This window comes from Drosophila rhopaloa, unplaced genomic scaffold, assembly GCF_018152115.1.
Source record: "Drosophila rhopaloa isolate 14029-0021.01 unplaced genomic scaffold, ASM1815211v1 contig_150, whole genome shotgun sequence".
Lineage (NCBI taxonomy): Eukaryota > Metazoa > Arthropoda > Insecta > Diptera > Drosophilidae > Drosophila > Drosophila rhopaloa.
This window is the reverse complement of record NW_025335029.1, coordinates 1,146,432-1,168,161: the sequence shown is the minus strand read 5'-3', so window position 1 is coordinate 1,168,161 and position 21,730 is coordinate 1,146,432. Positions and strand designations below refer to the sequence as shown.

At 39.5% G+C, this 21,730-nt stretch overlaps 3 protein-coding genes across 3 annotated transcripts; 1 reads left to right on the top strand and 2 right to left on the bottom strand.

The window, feature by feature from the left end:
• Positions 1-1,623: 1,623 nt before the first annotated feature.
• Positions 1,624-11,500, top strand: LOC108052895 (flocculation protein FLO11). The gene is made up of 4 exons (XM_017135423.2): positions 1,624-1,849; positions 8,216-8,681; positions 9,544-10,399; positions 10,622-11,500. The coding sequence occupies exons 1-4, from the start codon at positions 1,750-1,752 to the stop codon at positions 11,498-11,500; spliced, it is 2,301 nt and encodes a 766-aa protein (XP_016990912.2). The 5' UTR covers positions 1,624-1,749.
• LOC108052897 (carboxypeptidase B-like) lies at positions 2,956-4,687 on the bottom strand. The gene is made up of 2 exons (XM_017135425.2): positions 3,972-4,687; positions 2,956-3,653 (listed from the first exon to the last, which is right to left on the bottom strand). The coding sequence occupies exons 1-2, from the start codon at positions 4,679-4,681 to the stop codon at positions 3,191-3,193; spliced, it is 1,173 nt and encodes a 390-aa protein (XP_016990914.2). The 5' UTR covers positions 4,682-4,687; the 3' UTR covers positions 2,956-3,190.
• Positions 5,553-7,094, bottom strand: LOC108052898 (carboxypeptidase B-like). Its single transcript, XM_017135426.1, has 2 exons — positions 6,400-7,094; positions 5,553-6,074 (listed from the first exon to the last, which is right to left on the bottom strand). The coding sequence occupies exons 1-2, from the start codon at positions 7,092-7,094 to the stop codon at positions 5,687-5,689; spliced, it is 1,083 nt and encodes a 360-aa protein (XP_016990915.1). The 3' UTR covers positions 5,553-5,686.
• Positions 11,501-21,730: the final 10,230 nt, after the last annotated feature.

Genomic DNA, 21,730 nt, shown 5'->3' with positions numbered 1-21,730 from the left:
AGGCATTCAGCGCCCCAAGAGCCAATCGATTGCAGAAAAAAAGGCCAAAGACTGAGCTCTCTAAAATAAATCAAAAATCATTTTTCGCGAAGGGCCCTCGACGATCATCTCTGGACAGTTGCAAGTGGTGTGGGTCTTAGTCAAATGTAGCCCAATCTGCATTTGCATACGACAGAATATGCCGAATCGATATCATACCTCTTATCTGATTGGGACTGTCAACCCAGCCGGATATTTCGCTTCATTCATGGGCACGGGCAAAAACCCATATGGAAATTAGAGCAACAATTGAACATCGTGCGGCGTTCTAAAAATAATAACCGAGTGGAGCTTTTATTGACCAACAGACGAACACACAAACCCACGTCAAGTGTGGAATCGAAGGCACGCCACCTATCGGACAAACAAAGCGTATCTGGACACGCTACTCCACACACACACACACACACGCACACCTACAAGCACCTATATGAAGCCTTGTTTTCACTTTCCCTTATTTTGTTTTCATTTTTTACCAGGTACTTATAGGTTACGAGGGTATACCTGTCTTCAACAACTTCTCAAGATCATTATTCAAAAGAACTTAAAAATGGTAAAAAAAAACCTTTAAAAAAAACCTAAACACACTTTAACAAATATTGAAAAAAGATATAAAAGTATTGGTAATTTAAAGTTCTATGAATTGCATTATTTTTCTCCTCTTAATTTACTGGATAGTCTAGTTAGGTTCGTCCGTAATTTAAAAGAGAGTGCAATATCAAACGTATTGTCTGTTAAATTGTGTTGAATATTTATTAGATCTTTTTATGAAATAATAAATTTAATGGTTCTGATAGTTAAAATATAAATTTGTAGTTTGTTTTTTATAAGATCTTCCTCTGCAATATTATATCAAAAATTGTATATTCTAACAAGAAAGAATAATGAATATCTTTTAGCCATAATATTTATTTTATAAAGCTTTCAGGATATTTTAAGTGGAGGTAAAATGGAGTTTTACAGAAGAACAAATTGAAGATTAAAAAAAATTACAAATTTCGGGTTTGATTTTCAAAATAGGTAATCAAAATACAAGCAACTGGTCAAACGTTTTTTGTGCTATGCTAAAACACATGATTTGTATTACTTATAAACATTTTACAAATTGGATCCTTAAACCCTTAAAATTAACAACATTTCATAAAAACTTTATTATTATTTATATTTAAAAATGCATATTTTAATACGCCTTGGTACCAGGTATGCCCCGGTCCAAGTCCTTTCTTGTGCACACATCACCTTATTTTTGGTGCAGACCTAGAACCCTTTTAGCGCTGGCCTACAACTACTTACTATAACTACGGTAAGTGTGCGCCCAACGCGCATGACCTCAACAATTTGAATTCACTTGAAGTGCGAACGCACATGCAAACTGTGGAGCTCGGAGTGGTCTAGGTCTTGTCCAGTTCAGAACAGAGCAGAACAGTCCGGTCCTGTTGCGTGCCCAGCAAATGGTAATGGTAGGGATCTGGAAAAGGGGAATGTCGGAGGTGGTCGAGTGCCGAACTGACCCTTCACTTTACAAGCGAATGTTTTGGGTCAGTGCTCAGTTGCGTTGAGTTCGTGACCAAAGGCGGGCGTATTTCTTATTCCAAATTCATATTCATATTCGTTATTAATAAATCCTCGACGGCTGTGAGCAATCCACATCGATTCCCGCTCCGATTCGGCATGATTCGGCGATTGTCTGGCGAGTATTGAGAAGAAGTCATGGGCTGTGCCAGCAGCACTCCCATGGTTGCAACGGCGGGCAGCGAAATGCTGAAAGCCGCCAGCCATGTCAAACAGAAGGGCGAGGCCGCCGTCGAAGGTGTGTAAGTGTGTGTGTGTGTGTGTGTGTTGCCAGTCCGAGTTGGCCATTAGTTGGTTTTGGACAGCAGATGACATTTAAGAGTGTGCAGTCGAAGGGAAATTCCAAACTGCCAGCGAACGTACACTCAGTATATGGGGCGTATACTTAATATTCAGTATAAAACAGTCCTAGATTTATCTAAGCACAGCGAGTTCTCTTTGTTGACAGATGACATTTAAGATTGTGCAATATAGGGGAAAATCCAATTCTTTAGAGTATTAGTGATAATCCTTTATTTGAAGAACTTATACTAACTTTTTAGAGAAACGAATTCCTTGACCTGAGAACTTAATACGATGACCAATTAGTTAATTGCAATCAAAAACGTACATGTCTTTTAATTTTTTGACAAATGACCCCTAAGATTAACTCAATAAAACTTAATGTGAAGTCCTTGACCCCTTGCCCAAATCAATATTAAATCCAGTTAACTTACAGCCGCCACCAACAAGTAAATTTCCACTTAGTGCCAAAAAGAAATTCGATACATCCAGGCACAATGTAGGTAATAAATGTGCTCGCATTTCGCATTATTATAATAACAAGCCACGTAATAAAGGACAATTGGCCAGCGCAATGCGTGCCGCCGAGCCTTTCGGCCTGATTTTTCGCCTTTTATGCCGCAGTGTGTCGCAAGTGAAAGCTTGTTTCAATTGCCATCACCCAACCATATTTTTATACATTTATTTAACGCATATGAAGAAAAACGACTGGGTTGCGTGACCGAGCCACCAACGAATTAGAGCAAAACATTGACTTAAAAATATTATACATACGCGTGCACTGAGGAAAAGTAGCATTATTAAGTCAGGATTCAGCTGACTCAGGGATTTAACATTTATAGGGCCTTTAAATCTTTTAGTTTTGATTATTAAGATACACTAAAATGTTTATTAAAGAATATGGTTTACTACTCCACTCTTGGTTTTTAAAATGAAATGTATAGTTGCCATAATACATAAAATTGCTAATCTTGTATGAAATCAGTCAATTTATTAATCTTATGTTTTGACATTAAATTAAATCGCTTTTTAGAAAACATTTATTTTCTTAATATAATATTAAGTAACAGTTTATTGACTGGAAACTCTTAATTAGGTCCTAATTCCTAGCTTAAATTTGTCGGTCGGTCTGAATTTTCAATTGTTTGTTCGAAAAGTTTACATCACATTAAATAAGACGATTTGTGTTGCACAACAATTTGACTTCATCTTTACTTTCTCCGACATAAACTCTCATACTATAACCTTAATTCAGCTTATTTAGAACTAAGAATTAAGAAAGGTTTAATAATAGAATTTAGTTTTGACACATTTTAAAGCTTACAAATTTCTTGAAGAAATGTACAAAAAGCAGCGTAGTTGTTCCAACCACGGGAGCTAAGTCCCAATTCCGTGTTGCTGAATTTTTGGTAGGTCTGTGTTTCTCGGACTGAGGTATTGCCCTGGAGGGTGGATATTTTTCAATGGCCTTCTTGCCAAAGGCTCGTATACCCGTCCACGATTCATCAGCTAGGCGGCGAATCTCCGAGGTTGGTGGAAAAAACCTGTAATCCACGTGATTATGGTCCATTCCCGACATCTCGAAGGTAAACGATAAGGGAAATCCCATGTAAAAGGCGTAATCGATGCTCGTACCGCCAAATTCTCCGCCAACTTGAGTACCCGGCAATTTTTTTATAACCGTGCCAGTACTTTGAAATATTTGATCGGCCACGAACTTGGCAATTTCTATGTGTTCCTCTTGATTTTGCACCGGTGTACTGAAAAAAGCGAAAGTTAATAGGTATTCCTTTGTTCAAACAGTTTTTAGGCGGAAACCTCTTCCAACTTTGAAGCGAACATCAAAACAATTTGCAACTAAATTTATTTTGAAAAGCTTTTGGTCACACCACTGATTATAATAGAGCTCTTATCTGTGGTATGCTGACCTGCGAGTTCCTTATACTAATCAATCGATTAAATATTATTTAAGATTTAATCTTCACATTTCGAAGAAAATAAGAAGTTTAAATTTTAAATAATTAAGGAATTTATACCCTGCAATATTATGGCCGTAGCACTTAATAATTTCCACTCACCTGTCATAGACCCAAGGATAGATAACTGAACGGAGGGACGTGTGCAGGGAAAGATACATGACGCCTCGCTGTGTTTTCATAAGGGTGTGCATTATGTCGCGCACTGTACGTGCCTCCACCTCGGAGAATGGTGCACTGCCCGCATAATTTTCATCGCAAGGATCTTTTAGCTCCGGAAAACCGATTCCCCAGCCCAGTTCAAAGTTCCTGTTGAGATTGGTGCCCATGCAGTCGCCGACATTCGGTGTCCTCGTGTTCCTCCACCGAGCATTAGTTTTGCGAGAGTACTCGTAACCATCCGGATTCGCCAGTGGCATAATGTGCCAATCGAAATCGGCCAGAAGATCGGCATTTTCCTTGAACTCAACTACCAACTTATAGATGGTATAGAGGGCGGCCACGGGGGTCATCCATTCGCGGGCGTGCAGAGCGGCATCCATGAATATCACCCTCTTTCCCAGACGCCCATCTCCGTTTGATATCATGGCGAGTTTCAGGGCACGATTCTGATACGTTCTACCCACGTCCTTTAGTGTGATCCGATCGGGGTATGTTCGTGCCAGCTGATCTAGGTACAGCATCACCCCGTCGTAGTCGAGGTAGTCATCCAGTTGAAGAGTGTCAGAACTGCGCAGGCGGAGGCGTCTCGTCTCCGCCAGCGGATTTACGATCGCCACGAGAAAGACGATCGCGGACAGAGGTCTCCACATCTTGCCGGTGAGACAATAGACAGGGCACTGACTTTGTCCGACTACATCGCGATTATGTATAGAGATTTGGGAAAGAGCTAAGAAATTTATTTCTCTCTATAAAAAATTGAATGCTAGAAAAAAACCCATCTCTCTACAATAAAAATAGATAAGGCAATAGCGCTAAAATTCTATTTTCCATTTCCAAAAAAAACACAACATTTCGTATTAAAACAGTGTTTTATTGTATTTATCATCATTATCATCATGAGCAATTTAAGCGTAATTTTTTAAAAACAACTCCGCTCGCGTGTTAACGGATAGAAAATGTGTTCTACAACACGTATAAAAAAATACTATTTTTCCAGAAGTTTAACGGAGAGCAGCCCTCCATATTAGTAGTATCTTCTAGTATACGTGCCGATCGGACGTCTATATCCTATAGCTCCCACAGGAACAATCTGATATATCTTGCAAGAATTGATGATATTTCGCGCAGTGTAATAGCTATTGACATGAGTCTTTCCAAATCGTATTTTTTTATGCATACCTTGATCAGGGTAAAAGCGCGTGCTGATCGTTAGCTTCCGATCTCGTTTTTTATTAAACTTGAAAAAAATGTGACGAAAAGAAAACTTTACGAGTCTATAAACTTAATATGTTTTCACTTAGCGTCGATTTATTAATTAAATTAAATCTCTTTTTAGAAGACATTTATTTTCCAAATATCATGTAACAGTTTACTGACTGAAAACTCTTAATTAGGTCCTAATTCCTATATTAAATTTGTTGGTCGGTCAGTCTGAATTTGTTGTTCAAAAAGTTAATATCAAATTGAGAAAGCCGATTTGTGTGGCACAACAATTTGACTTCATATTTACTTTCTCCGACAAATTTCAAACTATAACCATAATTCAGCTTATTGAGAACTAAGAATTAAGAAAGATTTAAGAATAGTATTTAGTTTTGTCACATTTTAAAGTTTAAAATATTTTTGGTGAAATGTGCAAAAAGCAGCGTAGTTGTTTAAACCACTGGATCTAAGCCCCAAGTCCGTGTTGCTGAATTTTCGGTAGTTCTGTGTTCCTGGGACTGATGTATTGCCCTGGAGGGCGGATATTTTTCAATGGCCTTCTTGCCAAAGGCTCGAATACCCGTCCACGATTCATCAGCTAGGCGGCGAATCTCCGAGGTTGGTGGAAAAAACCCGTGATCCACGTGATTATGGTCCAATCCTGACAACTCGAAGGCAAACGATAAGGGAAATCCCACGTAAAAGGCATAATCGATGCTAGTACCGCCGAATTCTTCGCCATATTGCCATGTCCGTATAACCGTGCTAGAACTTTGAAATATTTGATCGGCCACGAATTTGGCGATTTCAACGTGTTCCCCTTCATTTAACAACGGTTTACTGAAAAAGACAAAAGTTAATAGGTATTCCTTTCTTAAATGAGAACAGTTTTTAGTCGGTAATCTCTTCCAACTTTGAAGCGAACATCAAAACAATTTGCAACCGAATTTATTTCGAAAAGATTTTCGTCACACCACTGATTATAATAGAGCTCTTATCTGTGGTATGCTGACCTGCGAGTTCCCTTATACTAATCAGTTGATTAAACATTATTTAAGATTTCACCTTCATAATCTTAATTTACGAGAGAAGCTTACATTTTAAATAATAAATCAATCTATACCATGCAATATTATGGCCTTAACACTTAATAATTTCAACTCACCTGTCATAGATCCAAGGATAGAAAACCATCCGGATGGACGAGTGCAGGGAAAGATACATGACGCCTCGCTCACTTTGCATCAGGCTGTGCATTATGTCCCGCACTGTACGTGACTCCACCTCGGTGAATGGTGCACTGCCCGCATAATTCTCATCGCAAGAATCTTTAAGCTCCGGAAAACCGACTCCCCAGCCCAGTTCAAAGTTGTAGTTGAGATTGGTGCCGATGCAGTCGCCGACATTCGGTGTCCTCGTGTTCCTCCACGTAGAATTCGTTTTGCGAGAGTACTCGTAACCATCCGGATTCGCCAGTGGCATAATGTGCCAATCAAAATCGGCCAGAAGATCGGCATTTTCCTCGAACTCAACTACCAACTTATAAATGGTATAGAGGGCGGCCACGGGGGTCATCCATTCGCGGGCGTGCAGAGCGGCATCCATGAATATCACCCTCTTTCCCAGACGCCCATCTCCGTTCGTTATCATGGCGAGTTTTAGGGAACGATTTTCGTACGTTAGACCCATGTCCTTTAGTGTGATCCGATCGGGGTATGTTCGTGCCAGCTGATCCAGGTACTCCATCACCCCGTCGTAGTCGAGGTAGTCATCCAGTTGAAGTTGGTCTCGGTGTCTCGTCTCCGCCAGCGGATTAACGATCGCCACAAGAAAGACGATCGCGGACAGAGGTCGCCACATCTTGACGGTGAGACAATAGACAAGGCACTGACTTTGTCCGACTACATCGCGATTATGTATAGAGATTTGGGAAAGAGCTATAAAAAATTGAATGCTAGAAAAAACCCATCTCTCTAGAAAAAACCCATCCTCTAGAATAAAGGGAATGGGAGATAGGGCTAGTAAGCGCCTTTGAATGGTCCACTTGTAAAAGTTCTTCTCATTTCGAAAAATTAAAAACAATAAAACTTTTGTACTTTTCCGAAAACTAGTGTTTTAAAATCGTATTTATCGATTATGGGCATCATTTAAAAGCGTAGAATTCTAAAAGCGTAATTTTTTAAAAACAACCACGCTCTCGTTATAACGGATAGAAAATGTGTTCTACAACACGTGTTCTACAATAAGGATAAAATAAGTAGCCTAAATATTTTCCATTTCCAAAAATAGAAAAAAATTTTATTAAAATGAGTTAATGTAGCAGCCCTAAAGCGTATTTTTTAAAACAACCACGCTCTCTATAACGGATAAAAATCTGTTCTAGCACGTGTTCAAAAAGTATATTATTTCCAAATTTTTCCCCGTTTAGTATAAAAAATATTCTTAATTCTTCAGATACAAGTTTTTTTGAAAGATATTTTTTCAGATCAATACTTCGAACGGAACATCAACTTCTATGAATCAACTTCCAAAAACAATGACGGTGTGATTTCTGGATCTTAAGAAATAAGAAATACTTGAGAATTATAAAATTATTTAATTTAGTTTAAATCTACTTTATTATTATGAGACAAGAATACAAAGCAAGGAAAGGAATGTCCCAACAACAATATGTTTAAATGTCAACTTTTTATACCCTTGCAGAGGGTAATAATAATTTTAGTCAAAAGTTTGCAACGCAGTGAAGGAGACATTTCCGTCCCATTTTTTGTTCTTTGGGATTTGGTAATATTTAAATAAAATGGAATTAGGGTTTTAATTAAATTAAAATCGGACAACAATATCATATAGCTGCCATAGAAGCGATGGCAAAATGCAGCACAAAGTGGTCTTCTTCTTTTCGGTTATCCAAATATTTTTTAACTGAACTCCTCCAACGAAATGGCCAATGAAAGTACTTTCATTCCCTTTGATCCTTGCAGGTGCCTCTGAAACGCTGACCACCACTTTGGATACGGCCAAGGAGACCGTTGGCACGGCGGTGGCCGGAATTACCAATGAGCTGGGCAACGCCTTTAAGGAGGGCACTCAGGCTGTGGACGAGGCCAAGCACAAGGTGATGGAGGGTCTGCACCTGGAAAAGCCCACCGAATCCGAGGCGAAGACGGAGGCGGTGGAGACCACAGCTGAGATAAGCACTTCCCGGGCTGCGACACCCCAAATTCAGGAAGATGCGGATAGCCTGAAGACTTCGACTCCGGAGCCGGAGATCGAAAGGGCCTTGGCCAACGAGGAGGAGAGTCCACCCACTCCAAAGCCCTCGCTGGAGGAGATGGTCCAGCTGAGTGCCGAGGTCTCCCAGGTGGCAGATGCACCTGCTGTTCCTGCCACCGAGTCCTCCGCTCCGGCAACTGAGGCCCCTCCAACCGAATCCTCCGCACCCGTGGAGTAAGTAAGCCTAGAGAGCACCTGATGCATCGCAAATCGTTAACCCGTAACCCCCGTAGAACCATCGCAAATCCGTAAATCCGTAGCGCCTCTGCACCCTGAAGTTTTCGCGTAGTTTGTACCTGCAACGTTCGCTTATGATTCGTAGTTCCCGTCGTAGAATCCCGATACTTACATTTATTATAGCCTAATCAACATATTACTTTCTTCCCTCTCTCTCTCTTCTTGACTTGTATGTAAATTGTAAATAAACTTACTCTATTTCTATGTACATATCATATACCCTGCCTTTGTTTACTTGCGACCTCAGCTAATCAAACTAACAAGAAAAGCAACAGCAACAGTCTTGTACGTAGTGTTGGTAATATATTTTAAGCATCTTACACGGCTAATGATATATTGTTCGGTTTGCCGGATAGGTGTTTTTGCAAAACTACAAAGCTACTAAATAAACTAAATTAAAGCCATTTTATTTCGCAAGATAAAAAGAAAAGGATTTCTATTGAGTAAAGATTCCTACTTGAGAAAATACGTTTAAAATTCGATACTTAATATTCTTTTCACACATCTTATTTAAACCAAATTTTTTCATCAAGCAAATGGATTGGTTTCTTTTTCTAAAAATTCCAATTGAAATTTACAATAAATTTTTAACATGATATATATAATAGAAAATATACAAAATATGTAAAATAAAAGTACATGCTGAAAGTTTTGCAAAACCTCTTATTACATAGACACTCACATATTTACTCAACAACTTAAATACCCCACAAGAAAATAAAAATCCCTATAGCTCTCTATTAACACACCAACACCTTTCCACACCCAAATCCTAATACACTCACTCACAAACCTCCAGAACTCGAAAAGTGCGTCGCAAGCTCGTGGGAAAGGATAAAAAGGGTCAAGAGCAGCAGCGACCCAGTACAACTGAATGGGAAAAGTTCGCGGATCAGTTGGCCAAAAGCAAGAAGTTCAAGCCGTATGAGAGCTTTGCCCACAGCCAGAATAAGTTCTCCGTTTACCAGGATCACACGAGTTTGCGGGACAAGCCGAATCACTACGATGGTCATTTTAGCGGTGGAAACTCGCTGAGTGCCTCCCAATCGGATTTATCCAGTGGTCACATAACTCCAGCCCCCACGCGTCGAGGTCAGCGGGAGTTCGCCAAGTTCGTGGGATCCGAACAGCCGGGCAGTATTTCAAGGTCGAGTTCCAGGCTCTCGAATGCCGCCACTTCCAGGACCTTTGACTTTAATCCTCAACGCGAACGCATTAGTCTTCCAGTGACCACTCGCATTGGATCCGGGATCCAAAGAGCTCCTGCGGAAAGGATTCCCGGTTGGGGCAGAGGCAGGCCGGCTCCTTTGGCGGAGGAACCGGGATTTGGTCGCAGGATGAGCACTGGGGTAATCCCACAGCCCTTGCGACCTGAGAGGGAGAAATTCATAGTGACCGGAAGTCGTCGAGTGGTACAACCCATAACCCCAACGAAGGACGTGAGAAGGGAAAAGTCATCCAAAAAGCAGCCTTCCAAAAATGCTTCCTCCAGAGAATCGTCGTATTTGGAGTTTGATTCCCGCAGAGCCGATAAGAGTCCTTTAAGGATCAAAAAACCTTTAACCAAGGATATAGTTCGCTCTAGAGAACCATCTTTGAATGAGTTTGATTCGTTAAAGTCACAAAGAAGTCCATTTAGAGGATCAAAACCAAAGGTACAACATCCCACAAAGAATATAGCTTCTAGAGAGCCATCTTATACGGAGCTTGAATCCCGAAAAACTGATAAAAGTCCCTTAAGAGTACAAAACCCTATTGCAAAGGATGCTGTGAGATCTAGAGAGCCGTCTTACGTTGAATTTGATTCATTAAAAGGAGATAAGAGTCCATTAAGAATACAAAAATCATTGGCAAAGGAGGCAGTAAGATCTAGGGAGCCCTCCTATATTGAAATTAACTCTTTTAAAGAAGGTAAGAGTCCATTTAGAGTACAAAAATCGTTGGCAAAGGAGGCAGTAAGATCTAGGGAGCCCTCTCATATAGAATTCAATTCCTTTAATGAAGATAAAAGTCCATTAAGAGTACAAAAATCGTTGGCATGCCAAATGGTGCGATTGAGAGAACACTCTTATATTGAATTCGATACATATAAAGCAAAAAAGAGTCCTTTAAGGATACCTGAACAAATAAAAACAAATGAAGACCAAGAACTGCTGGAGAAGCTCAGCAAACTACACCATATTTCTTCAGAAGACTTACTTCAAAAAGATCTCAGTCCCAGTACCGAAACCCCAACCCCAACAAACCAGAATCTATCCTCTGTACCTCAAACACCTCAAATTACTGAAGCTCCAGAGGCTGCGGTTGCCACCTCAAAGATGCCATCACCATCACCATCGCGTGTTTCCAGCGCCAAATCCTCAGACAGCAGTAATTTAGATGTGATAATCCAACCTATGAGCAGTCTGAATACACCCAGTATGAAATCCTTTACCCAGTCACCGGATCAAGTGGTGATGGAGGGATACGAGGACTCCGATTTGGAAGCGGCACTGGCCAGATTGGAGATCCTCAGAGGATCCACTGCCACTCTACATTCGCTAAGATCCTGCAGTCCTGGTAGACATACCTATACCGCCTCTCTGCTCAGTTCGCGACGAACTTCTCCTTGGGTGATGAGAAAGGATTACGGAGGATCCGTCGGAAAGGAAAATAAGCCATCTGCATTGATCGCAAGCTCTCTGAAATCCTCACAGGCCAGCAATCAAACAGTCGAACGCTGCGATATTTGCTATAATGAGTTTCTCCTTAATTAAGAAAAAATTAAACCATGATACAGAAAACTACTGCCACAAATAACTGTGAAATACACCATAATCTCTTAGAATCGCCTTTCAATTTAAACACAATGGTATTTTCATTGTTATTACATACCCTTAGGTTTTTATAAATTTATGTTTTAATTTCTTAAAAATATTTAAAGAAGATGCCTCAATAAATAGTAATCAAAACTATAACTTCCATTTCCATTTACTAGCTATTAATACAAACAGTATAAATAGGAATAGATTGTAATGTTTTGTAATATCATAAGACTAGCAATAAATCAATCGAGCCCAACGATAAAATGCTAACCCAGAAAAAACGAAGTTGAATTTTATTACAACGCTTTAATTGCGAAACTTTTATGGCAGGAGTTCAAATCAAAACCGAATCACCCTGCAGTCCGATTTGGATTCGTCTAATTGATGACTTAATAACGAAATTGAAATGTTTATCTTGCCGTTCACTCAATTATTCTGCCACTTGAAGCTCGGTGCGGCGGATTGAAGTTCGTTTTACGTTTTTTGCTTTACGGTTTCGCGTTCCGTGTAGCCGTGATTCCACATGGCTTCCACATCCACATCTCCCGTCCGTGACTTAATGAACTATTAACAGCAATGATAGTAATTTGTTGCAGCGGCGGCGGCAGCAAATGAAATTGCTTTTGGGCAGCGCAGCAGCAAACAACGAGTTGTCTTCATGGCACTTTTTGGCAAACAAATAGACAATTCAACAAAGCGACATGCAGACAAATGACTACAGTGGATACAACCAGCAGCGAACATATATCTGCCTGGATTTTCGCGGGGGTGTTACCTGTGCTCCATGCCCCTCCACCCCCTCCTTGCACCTGCCGCCTGCAAATTGAGTTTGACTATGGCATCTATTTTGGCACGATTTTCAAATTACGTACATTGACTCGCAAAATGTTTGCTTTATGCCGCAATTAATTCCCAGGCGGAAGAAACAGTGCCCCACGGGGGTGAGCGGGTCCAAAAGTTGAAGGTCTTCTGCGGTCTCTGTGGCGTGACATTGAAAGTGAAAGAACAAGTTTTGATGGGTTTCGTCTCGTTTTGTTTTCTATTTTTAATGACTTTTGCATGGCCACTTGGTTCATTGAACGCAGGCAAACGCACAAAAAACGAAAAGGAAAACCAGCAACCACCGCTAATGATCTATGAAGTGCAAGTGTTTGTACTTTTACTTTCATTTATCAAAAGTGGAGGCGTCATCTTTTTTTGGTCGAGACAGTGGAAATTAGCAGCAGTGGGGCAGAAAATGCATTTTTAGCACTTCATTTTCTGGTTATGTCTGTTGTTAGTTGTGTGTCTGCTAGTTTGTGGTAAAACGAGCTTTTAATCAAATTTACATGTGCCAGCTATCCATACGCACTGTGGGCTGGAGGAAAACAGCGAAAACTGCAAATTTTCTGTGTAAAATTGATTTATGCAATTGTTGTTTGGGGCAAGCAGCAGCTGATTTGTTTATATGTTCAGGCGGCAGCGGCAAGCATGGCAAATCAATAAGTTTATGCAACAGGCGGCGATAAAATCTAAGAAATCACCGAAGACAATGCCTTAACAGAGCTTCCTGCTACAGTTTCGTTTCGACCATTTTTAAGGCACTTTTCGACCAGTTTTAACAGCGCCCATTGAGTTAACAGTGCTCTGTGCGCATGCGCATGCGCATTTTCGAATTTTTCGGATTTTCAATTAATGTCTTTCCTTTTCATTTCCATTTCAGTTAACGCGGCAACGCACTTGCTGCTGGCTGCAAATAGCAATCATTTGTTAGGCAAACATTTCTACTTTTCGGCTGCTTTCGTTTGGCCTTTTGCCAACATTTTGCATAACCTGGGTCAAGACGGAAATGCTGGAGGAGGCCAGCCATTAATAATCTTTGGCTCTCGGCTTTTCGGGACTTCAGCTGCCCGCTGCTGGTGACTTCTTCAATGCGTTTGGCCAGAGCCTTTTGTTTCAGCCGGTCAGCCAGTTGGCCCAAAACGTGCCCGCGCCACAAGCCAAAGTCAGGTACAAACAGCCCTCTGCCACTCACGAACATAAACTGACCATCGACTTACAAGCTTTTTATTTTTCAATATATATTATTGACATTTTCAAATCTAAAACCAAATCAATAGTTGAATTCTTCAAAGTTTATACAATTACAGTCCAAGTGCCCGACTTACAAATTGTTTAAGGTTTTGTCGTTGCTTTATTAAATAAAAATGTATTTGCCATGAGAAAAATTTGTTTATGCAACTGGTCAAATAATTAAGTGTCAGCTTGTTTCAAAAATTATATAGGACTTCACATAACATAATTATTTACGTGATATATCTATTTTCCTGTATTAAAAATGTGTTATCTTATTTTCGCTTTGTGCAATCGGGAGTCAAGTCGGTGACCCAATCTTTTTTACCTCTGCCTTTTTATCCGATCTGCACTCCCTGCTGCACCGAGCTGGTGTTCAGTAGCCTCCGCATAATCCAAATTAAATTGTCAAGAGAAATGACAATTCAATACACACAATCTTGTTAAGCAAATATGAAAGAAAATACCAAAACAAAAAGCACTCTGTCATCCGTACTCTCCAACAAAAGCGGAGACAGCAGGAAAGAGTGAGAGTGAGACCAAAACCGAGACGGAGGTTCCAAAAAGTGTCAAATTAAACTGTCAGAGCGACTTTTAACCCATTTTCGTGGGCTATTACATAAGCTACTTATCAGTTGATAACTGGGCTCTCGGGGTGTTGGAAATACTAATAGGGAAATGGAAATGCGAGTGCGTAGGTGGTGCGACTGTAGAGCGGTCAGGCGCATAAATCAGCCCGGACACTCAGCCACTCGAGTTCATTCGCTCATGCGTCAGCCAAACAAAAGACTTAGGCAACGAACTCCAGCCGCTGTTGCAACAGAATGCATTCCTACGAATGTGTGAGTGTGTCAACAGCTGGGACCGCCACTGCATATTCTTAGCCATGTGTGTCTAGCCCTACCCAATGCCCCCGACCATCCTGCTGCATTCCCATGTGAACTGCGCTAATTCGTGACTACTTTGTTGGGGCGACTGCTGAGGACCCCGGCACACACATCGCCAGATGCACAGGGAGAATAATTAAGATTTTGAATATATTACCAACAAAATTAAAGAGAGGTGTGCCTCAGAAATGTGTTACAATTTAAATAAATATTATTCGACAGGGGCACTCCCGAATGTAATTAAATATATTTCAAATTATAATTTAGAAACTTTCGCGCTTGCCTATTTATTTATGTATTATTGAACCCTACTTGAAGTAAGCATTAAGCAAAGTCCAAATACTCCATTGATCAATCAAACTATGCCCTTTTTATTTTTGCACCTTTTTTGAATCCTAAAGTAATAGAATTATTAGATAAATGATTCTTCCGATAAGAAATGATATGTTTTTGTTATTTTCCCAAAAGGTTCATTAAAGCTCTTTTTATGAAGATAAGATTTCCAATTTCAGACTTAAGTCTACACTAGTTTAAAATCTTTGTGCTTCAGCATAACAACAGAAAAAATGGAATGTTTTGCAAATCATATATATTTCTCCCTCTGCTTACAAAAACAAGAAGGCACGCTAAATGCCCTATACACACACACCCTTTAGCCCCCAAAAACTGGGGAAACATCTGTGATAGATTTGAATGACCCACTCCCAAGGCTCGAGGCTCAAGCCACCGCCTCGAGAGCTGGCGCTTGTGAGTCAGAAATCGGCTCGCTATATGCCCCATTTCGAAGGCAACTCCTGCCCACGCCGCAGGCGCAAACACTTTACTTTTGTTTTCGAAACGGTCGCAGTGGCAGTACCCAGTTTTAGTTGCAGTCCCAAAATGAACTACCCAACGATTCGCAGACACAACAAAACACGGCACACAGCTCAGCTCTCATTCTCCGTTGTCAGTTGGATTCGGCTGTTTCTGTTTCGATTTTCGGGGTTTTTCTTCTTCAGCGTTCGACAACGTTGTGGTTGTCGCTTTCGTAGTCACACAAAGATAGAAATCGCATGACACGATCTTGTGGCCCGAAACAGGCGCCAGTAACCCAGTTTTCAGGTTTCAGACCAACAGCAAAAGCAACAGCAACAACGGCAACTACGATGACTCCCTTTTGGCCACAGCCAAATGAAAATGAAAATGAAACGTTTTGGGCATAAATAAATAATGACAACAGAGCAGCCACCAAAAAGGCAACAACAAATGATCCGACAGTCCTCCCTGCATTTGCATTTGCCAGCAGATCTCTTCCAAAAGGGTATGGTCCATACATTGTGGGGTTTGGCTTAACCCAAACTCAAAACTATAGATTTGGCGAAAGAAATATAAAATATTCGAATTCCTGCCTACTTTTATTCTTCTTTCAACGTTGAACACCCAATTTTTACAAGTAGATAAACTTCATTTGAAGACACTTTTGGTCATGTAAAATTATGCATTTCAATGATGGTTATTCCCAAAATGGGTATAAATAAATAATAATAAATTAATAAATCGTGGAAACGCTGAGCTCACTTGCATTATAGTAATAATATGTAAACTTTGCAAGTTTTTATATAAACATTTTATCGCTTTAGTTTTATGGATCTTACAAAAAAGAATGTTATTAATAATAATATAGAATACAACCAAACCCTCGTAAAATAAATCGTATCTTACGATTCAGTACCACTATTGCCCACAGTTCAAGGTACTTTAAAATGAGAAATGTTTAACTTATCAATGGCATTCGCAGAGACTTTTTCAATGATATAAATCTTTCAATCTACTCGCATGAAACTATATCAGATCCTCCTTTGGACTTTCTTTCAGCCTGTGAGGGTAAATTGGCTTCTGTTCACAAACCAAACCATTTCTCGTTTGTTGTTTGTTATTGTTTGTTTGCTGCTTGTTATTTGTTTGGGTTTTTTTAACTTCGGCATTTTGGTTTGTTTGTTTCAAGTTGTTTGGGCTCAGCCTAACAAGCAGCCAACGTCGACGTCTGCCCATTGTCTTTGTGCTTCACCGTTTTCATGTGGCATTTTTCTAGATTCGCCAACCCAGCCCACCCCCTAAACAACATGCGCTGACCTTTGACATCGTCCCCGTGGATAAATTCAGACGCTCTCGATCTCATTGGATACTGAGAAAATTGGATCCATTTAAAATTGAGCTTATCAAAAAAGATTCATTTAGAAAATAAACAACTTCGGCTTATATACAAATTCAACAATTGTCTTATTTGTTTATAAGAAAATATAATTTTAAAAAATGTATTTTTAGTTTCTAAAGGATCATGTTTCTTTTATAATGAAACATTAATCATAATTAAAATAAATTTGTGTGTACCAAGAAATGAGTAACTAAAAATCAAAGTTATTTGATAGACTATAATACTTTGGCTTACAAAAAAACATTTGATTATTTTCTAAAATATAAACTTTGTAATAACCATGAAAACTTAATTTTACATAATTTTCTCATATTTATAATATTCACAAGCATATGTATATTATTTAAAAATTTTTGTGTATAAGCTAATGGAGTTAAAAATGTTTCTGTGGAGATGACGAAAACAGTGCAATGAACCTCAACTTCGAGACAGACCCATAACTTGATCGATGGCGATGCATGAACGCGGAGTTTTCGCTGAACTTCAATTCTAAGCAGTCGACGGCAATTTCACTTTCATTGGCAGTCCGTCACCCACGACATCGGCGATCGGCGCGTCTGGGAAAGCGACTCACCCTACGCATCGATCCGCGGATCCCCGGACTTTTCGCAACGGTAGCCGAAAGACGGGGCGACAGACCAACGAGCATGCCAAAAATTGCATTTTCTACAACAAATCAAGGTGACTGGACATCAAGATAAAAACATAACAAACGATTTGACTAAGCCAAATGGTAATAGGCCCCGGCAACACAACATCGCCAACATCATCAGCAGGAGCAGCGATCGTGGCCACGAGCTCTGGAGCTGAAGCTGGAGCTGGATTTTAGCCACTGGAGCGATCATCGAGCTGCTCCGCCGTTATTGTTATTGCCATGGCCAAAGCCTGGCATCGGCTGGCTGGAGCTCCTGGCCCCAAATTTGGTGCGAAACTGCGTTGTCGCGGGCGCTTTTTTCCCCTTCGCGGATCGGGCACAGTGGAGCAAGGGTCTTCCTGGGGTTAAATTTTCTTGTGAAAAAATTGCAAAGCCATAAAAACTTTACTGAACAAGTTCTAATTTTCTTTAAGCCTTTGTACAGTTTAATAACATGGGATATCATTTACATGAACTCTTTTCTTCAAAAGTTCTTAACTTCTTCAAACCGTTTCAAATTGTATTTTTATCATAAATCACTTACATTTAATTTAAAGTTTCAAAAAATTCATATTTGTTAGTTGATTTTTAATTTATATTAGTTATTATTTTAATGAATCATTTCTTTTTCCATTGTATAACTTTAAAGAAAAAATATTATTAATAGACGCTCTCTCTCTCTATCACGGAAAACCTTCTTTATTTCAATTATTTTTAGGTATCTAATAGAAAAGAACCCGTCAAAGATAGTTCGGATATTTTTTTAAGGTATTAAAAATAACCTTTATTTTGATCTGATAATCACCACTTTGTTTTATATTTTGAAGTTTTTGAGTTTTTAAATAAAATATATAGAGATTTAAGCTTAACTTACAACTTGACCTTCAAATAAACCCATTTTGGACCACAGTGCTGTCGTTGTCGTGCCTGTCGTCGTCGTCATATTGAAATTGAAAATAAGAATCGTATTTGGTAATTGCAATGAAAGCGAAAGGAGTGAAAACTTTTCTGCTGTTGTAGGTATGTTATTTTGGCCACTAAGATAGATCACCAAGGATAGCGGTCGAGCAGCGGTCACTTTCTATCCTACCGAGCGGTTCAATGACACGGCCCCCAACGCCCCCGCCTTCAGTCTACTTTTTTTTCTTTTTCTTTCGCGGTGTGTTGTCTATATGTTGGGTAGATATATATTTGTGAAGTGGACTCGAGCTGATGGCAACACTTATCGATGGCTAAGCCGAGAGCCTAAGCGGCTAAATGGCTAAACGGCAATAACCACATCAAAATGCCAATGAAAACCTTTTGACATTTTTATCACGCACAGCACTGCCTCGAAGATCGAAGATCGGAGCTGGGAGCCCCGGCCAAATGCTAATTGACCTTGACATGCGGAAGATTTGAATGCGACGATATGGCCCCCCTCATCAGATGCACTTCAAGACCAACTCAGTGGGCCGCTGCACTTGGCTGGAAGTCTGGGTCTGGGTCTGGGTCTTACCACGGGCAAGAAGCAAGAAGTAAGAGGCACGAGGTCCGAGTTAAGTGGTAAATGGTAAGTGTTGCGGTTGCAACATCATCAGCGCCGACAACGAAATGTGAATGCATATGCACAGTGTTAATTGCATTCACAACTGCAGTGTGACCAAGGTGCCAGCAGTTCAACAAGTTAAGTGTAATTTATAAATAAATTACGTTTCCACCTATTAGCTAATCAAATCTGTAAGATTTTATTTAAAACGGCTTATCTAGATACCTCCGATTGTACATGATTTTTTGACCCACTTAATCAAAATTAAATTACTTTTATTATCATACCGATTTTCTTCACAGAAGTGGTTTTCAATTTAAAGTTTAACAAGCTCACTTTTGTAACAATGTAACACAAAACAAGCCTTTTAAATCTGTTACACTTATGTAAAATAGACAGACCCATAAAATCCAATTATCTTTCAACACTAAAAATGTTCGTTTTACCATATATTGGTCTAGTGATAAGACAAGGTTATTTGTAAACGTTATGTTTTTTCGTGCTATTATTTAAGCATTTAAAAGCAAAATTTTGTATAATTGATTTAAGCCATTTGCTTTTTATTATCTTCGCCAGCTAATATCTTTAGCTACCTTTTCTTATAAATCAATAATTACTTTACTGCCAGATTTAAGTAAATCAGACTTAAATATTTAAGCATAGGATAAGTAAATTTCCTTTTCAATTATTTGAAAAACTCGTAAAAATCAGCTCAGCCATTCGGTCACACTTTAATACAATTAAATGAAATGATGTGCAGTGAGCCGCACCTGATTAAAAGTCTGATGAATAAACAACGAAAGTGCAACAAGTTGGGGCCATAAAACTGACACCAGTTGAGGTGGGGGAAAAGGGGGCGAAGAGATGGGTGGCAGGGGGCAAGGCTACGCGACACTTCACCTTGGGTTGTTCAAGTTGTTGTTTCTGTTTGCTGCTGCTGTCCGACGGTTATTATTTTACACGCTTTCAACTACAACTTTATTTTGCGCTCGGCGTCTTAATGCCTTGTGCTATAAAATGAAATTTTACGCACTAAGCGCGGCATTTAACACAAAACCGGCAGAAAATGTTTTCAAAGGGGGTCGGGGTGAATAATAAAAGTGAAACAGAAACTAAACCGCCACCAAGGTTGCCCCACAGACTGCCCACCTGCCACTGAATTTCACTCTTCACCGCCGAAATGCGACATGTTGCCACTAAAATTGATAACTCTATTGACCATTTCTGCTGATTTTGCTGCTGGCGACCGCTCGTCAATTGCTCACCTGATGATTGATTTTGCTGATTGCCAACGAGTTTGCATCTCGCATTTGCATTTTGCATTTTGCATCTAGCTGTTTGCAGTTTGCATTTCGCATCTCTGCATATTTACCGCGGCCAATTATAATTAATTTCCCTGGCTTGTCGCTCTCTCTCACGGCCCCATCGCAGAATCCGATGCATTTTGTCAACATCACCTCAGCTTCAGCTTGAACGGCGGAGAAACACCGAAAACGAAAGTCCGCCGACTGACTGACTGACCGACTGTCACCGTTTCAGGTGTCCATTCATTACCTGTCATAATCAATCGGGATAGGGAAACGTCAGGCCAAGGTGCTGAAAGTTGATAATAGGTTGGACATAAAGGCGGGGAAAGGTAGTTAAGTCGCTCCGAAAAGATGTCTCAATAACTCAAAACTCAGGAAAAGAGGGGAAATGAATTATAAATGATCCCCAAAACAAATTACTCTGCCCAATAACACGAAATCTTACGAATACTGGGTTAACAAATCCATAGTTTTATGTTGGTTTTAGTTGTTTCTGAAAGACTCCAATGAATATTATAAATAAATTTCTGACGTCATTATAATATTTATAGATATAAGATGGATTTTGCACCTTAATCTTAAACCGCATATTAATTCGTTTGGTATATGATAAGCATAATTAAATTAGTGTATATTGATAAAATATAAAGTACACATAAGTATAACAGAACAATTATTAACCAATTTACATTTAGGCTTTTTCTATTTAACTATAATATAAACCTTTAAACTACATATAATATGTTATTAATCAAATAGTAGTGTGCTGGGTTGATAAGTGTTTTTAAAATAAGACGCTATAATACATCTATATTTGAGTGGTGCTATATCGGTTAAATCACTTTTTTATCTCAATCTCCAAAACACAATTTAGCGAGAAAAGGATTCAACCAAGAGAACTTTCCATTTCCTTGGGAATCCAACTGAAATCCCAGGTTCAGATGGCAGGGAGAGAGTCGAGCTGAACATGGAAATGGAAATGGAATTGGAAATGGCGAAGACCTTGTGCGTCAGTCAGATGCGGTGAATGTGAGAGTACTGACCTGCCTCTGCCTTCAGATGCTGCCTCACTGACTGACTTGTAAGTGATCACTGATCACTGATCTGGTGGAGGGGTTTCCAGGGGGTTTTCCGAAGGGGTTTTTCGAGCCTTAAACGGATTGCAAATGCGACTGGGAATGGCGAGGCTTCGTGCCTAAAACATTTTGCATAATTTGTTTTGCTTACTTTTTATATGTATTCCAGCCTTGTAATTTGATTGCGTTGTTGATTTTATTATGAAAGTTGCGAGACAACAATAACAAAAGCCAGATTAGCATTGCCCACTTTTCTCTGGGAACACAGTAAGAAAATGTTAATCTATTCCTGGATTTTGTATTTTAAGAGGCCCGCTGAACCAAAAAATATAGAATTGGTAATGTTTTTTTAAGACCATTAATAATTAGTGATTAGTTATGTAAATAAACCCTATAATTTCCGTTTCCAATAAACTACATATACAAAAGAGAATATTTGTACCCCTATCAAAGTAAATAAGTAACCCTTAAACCCACTGCTTAAAACTATAGTAAATGTAGATT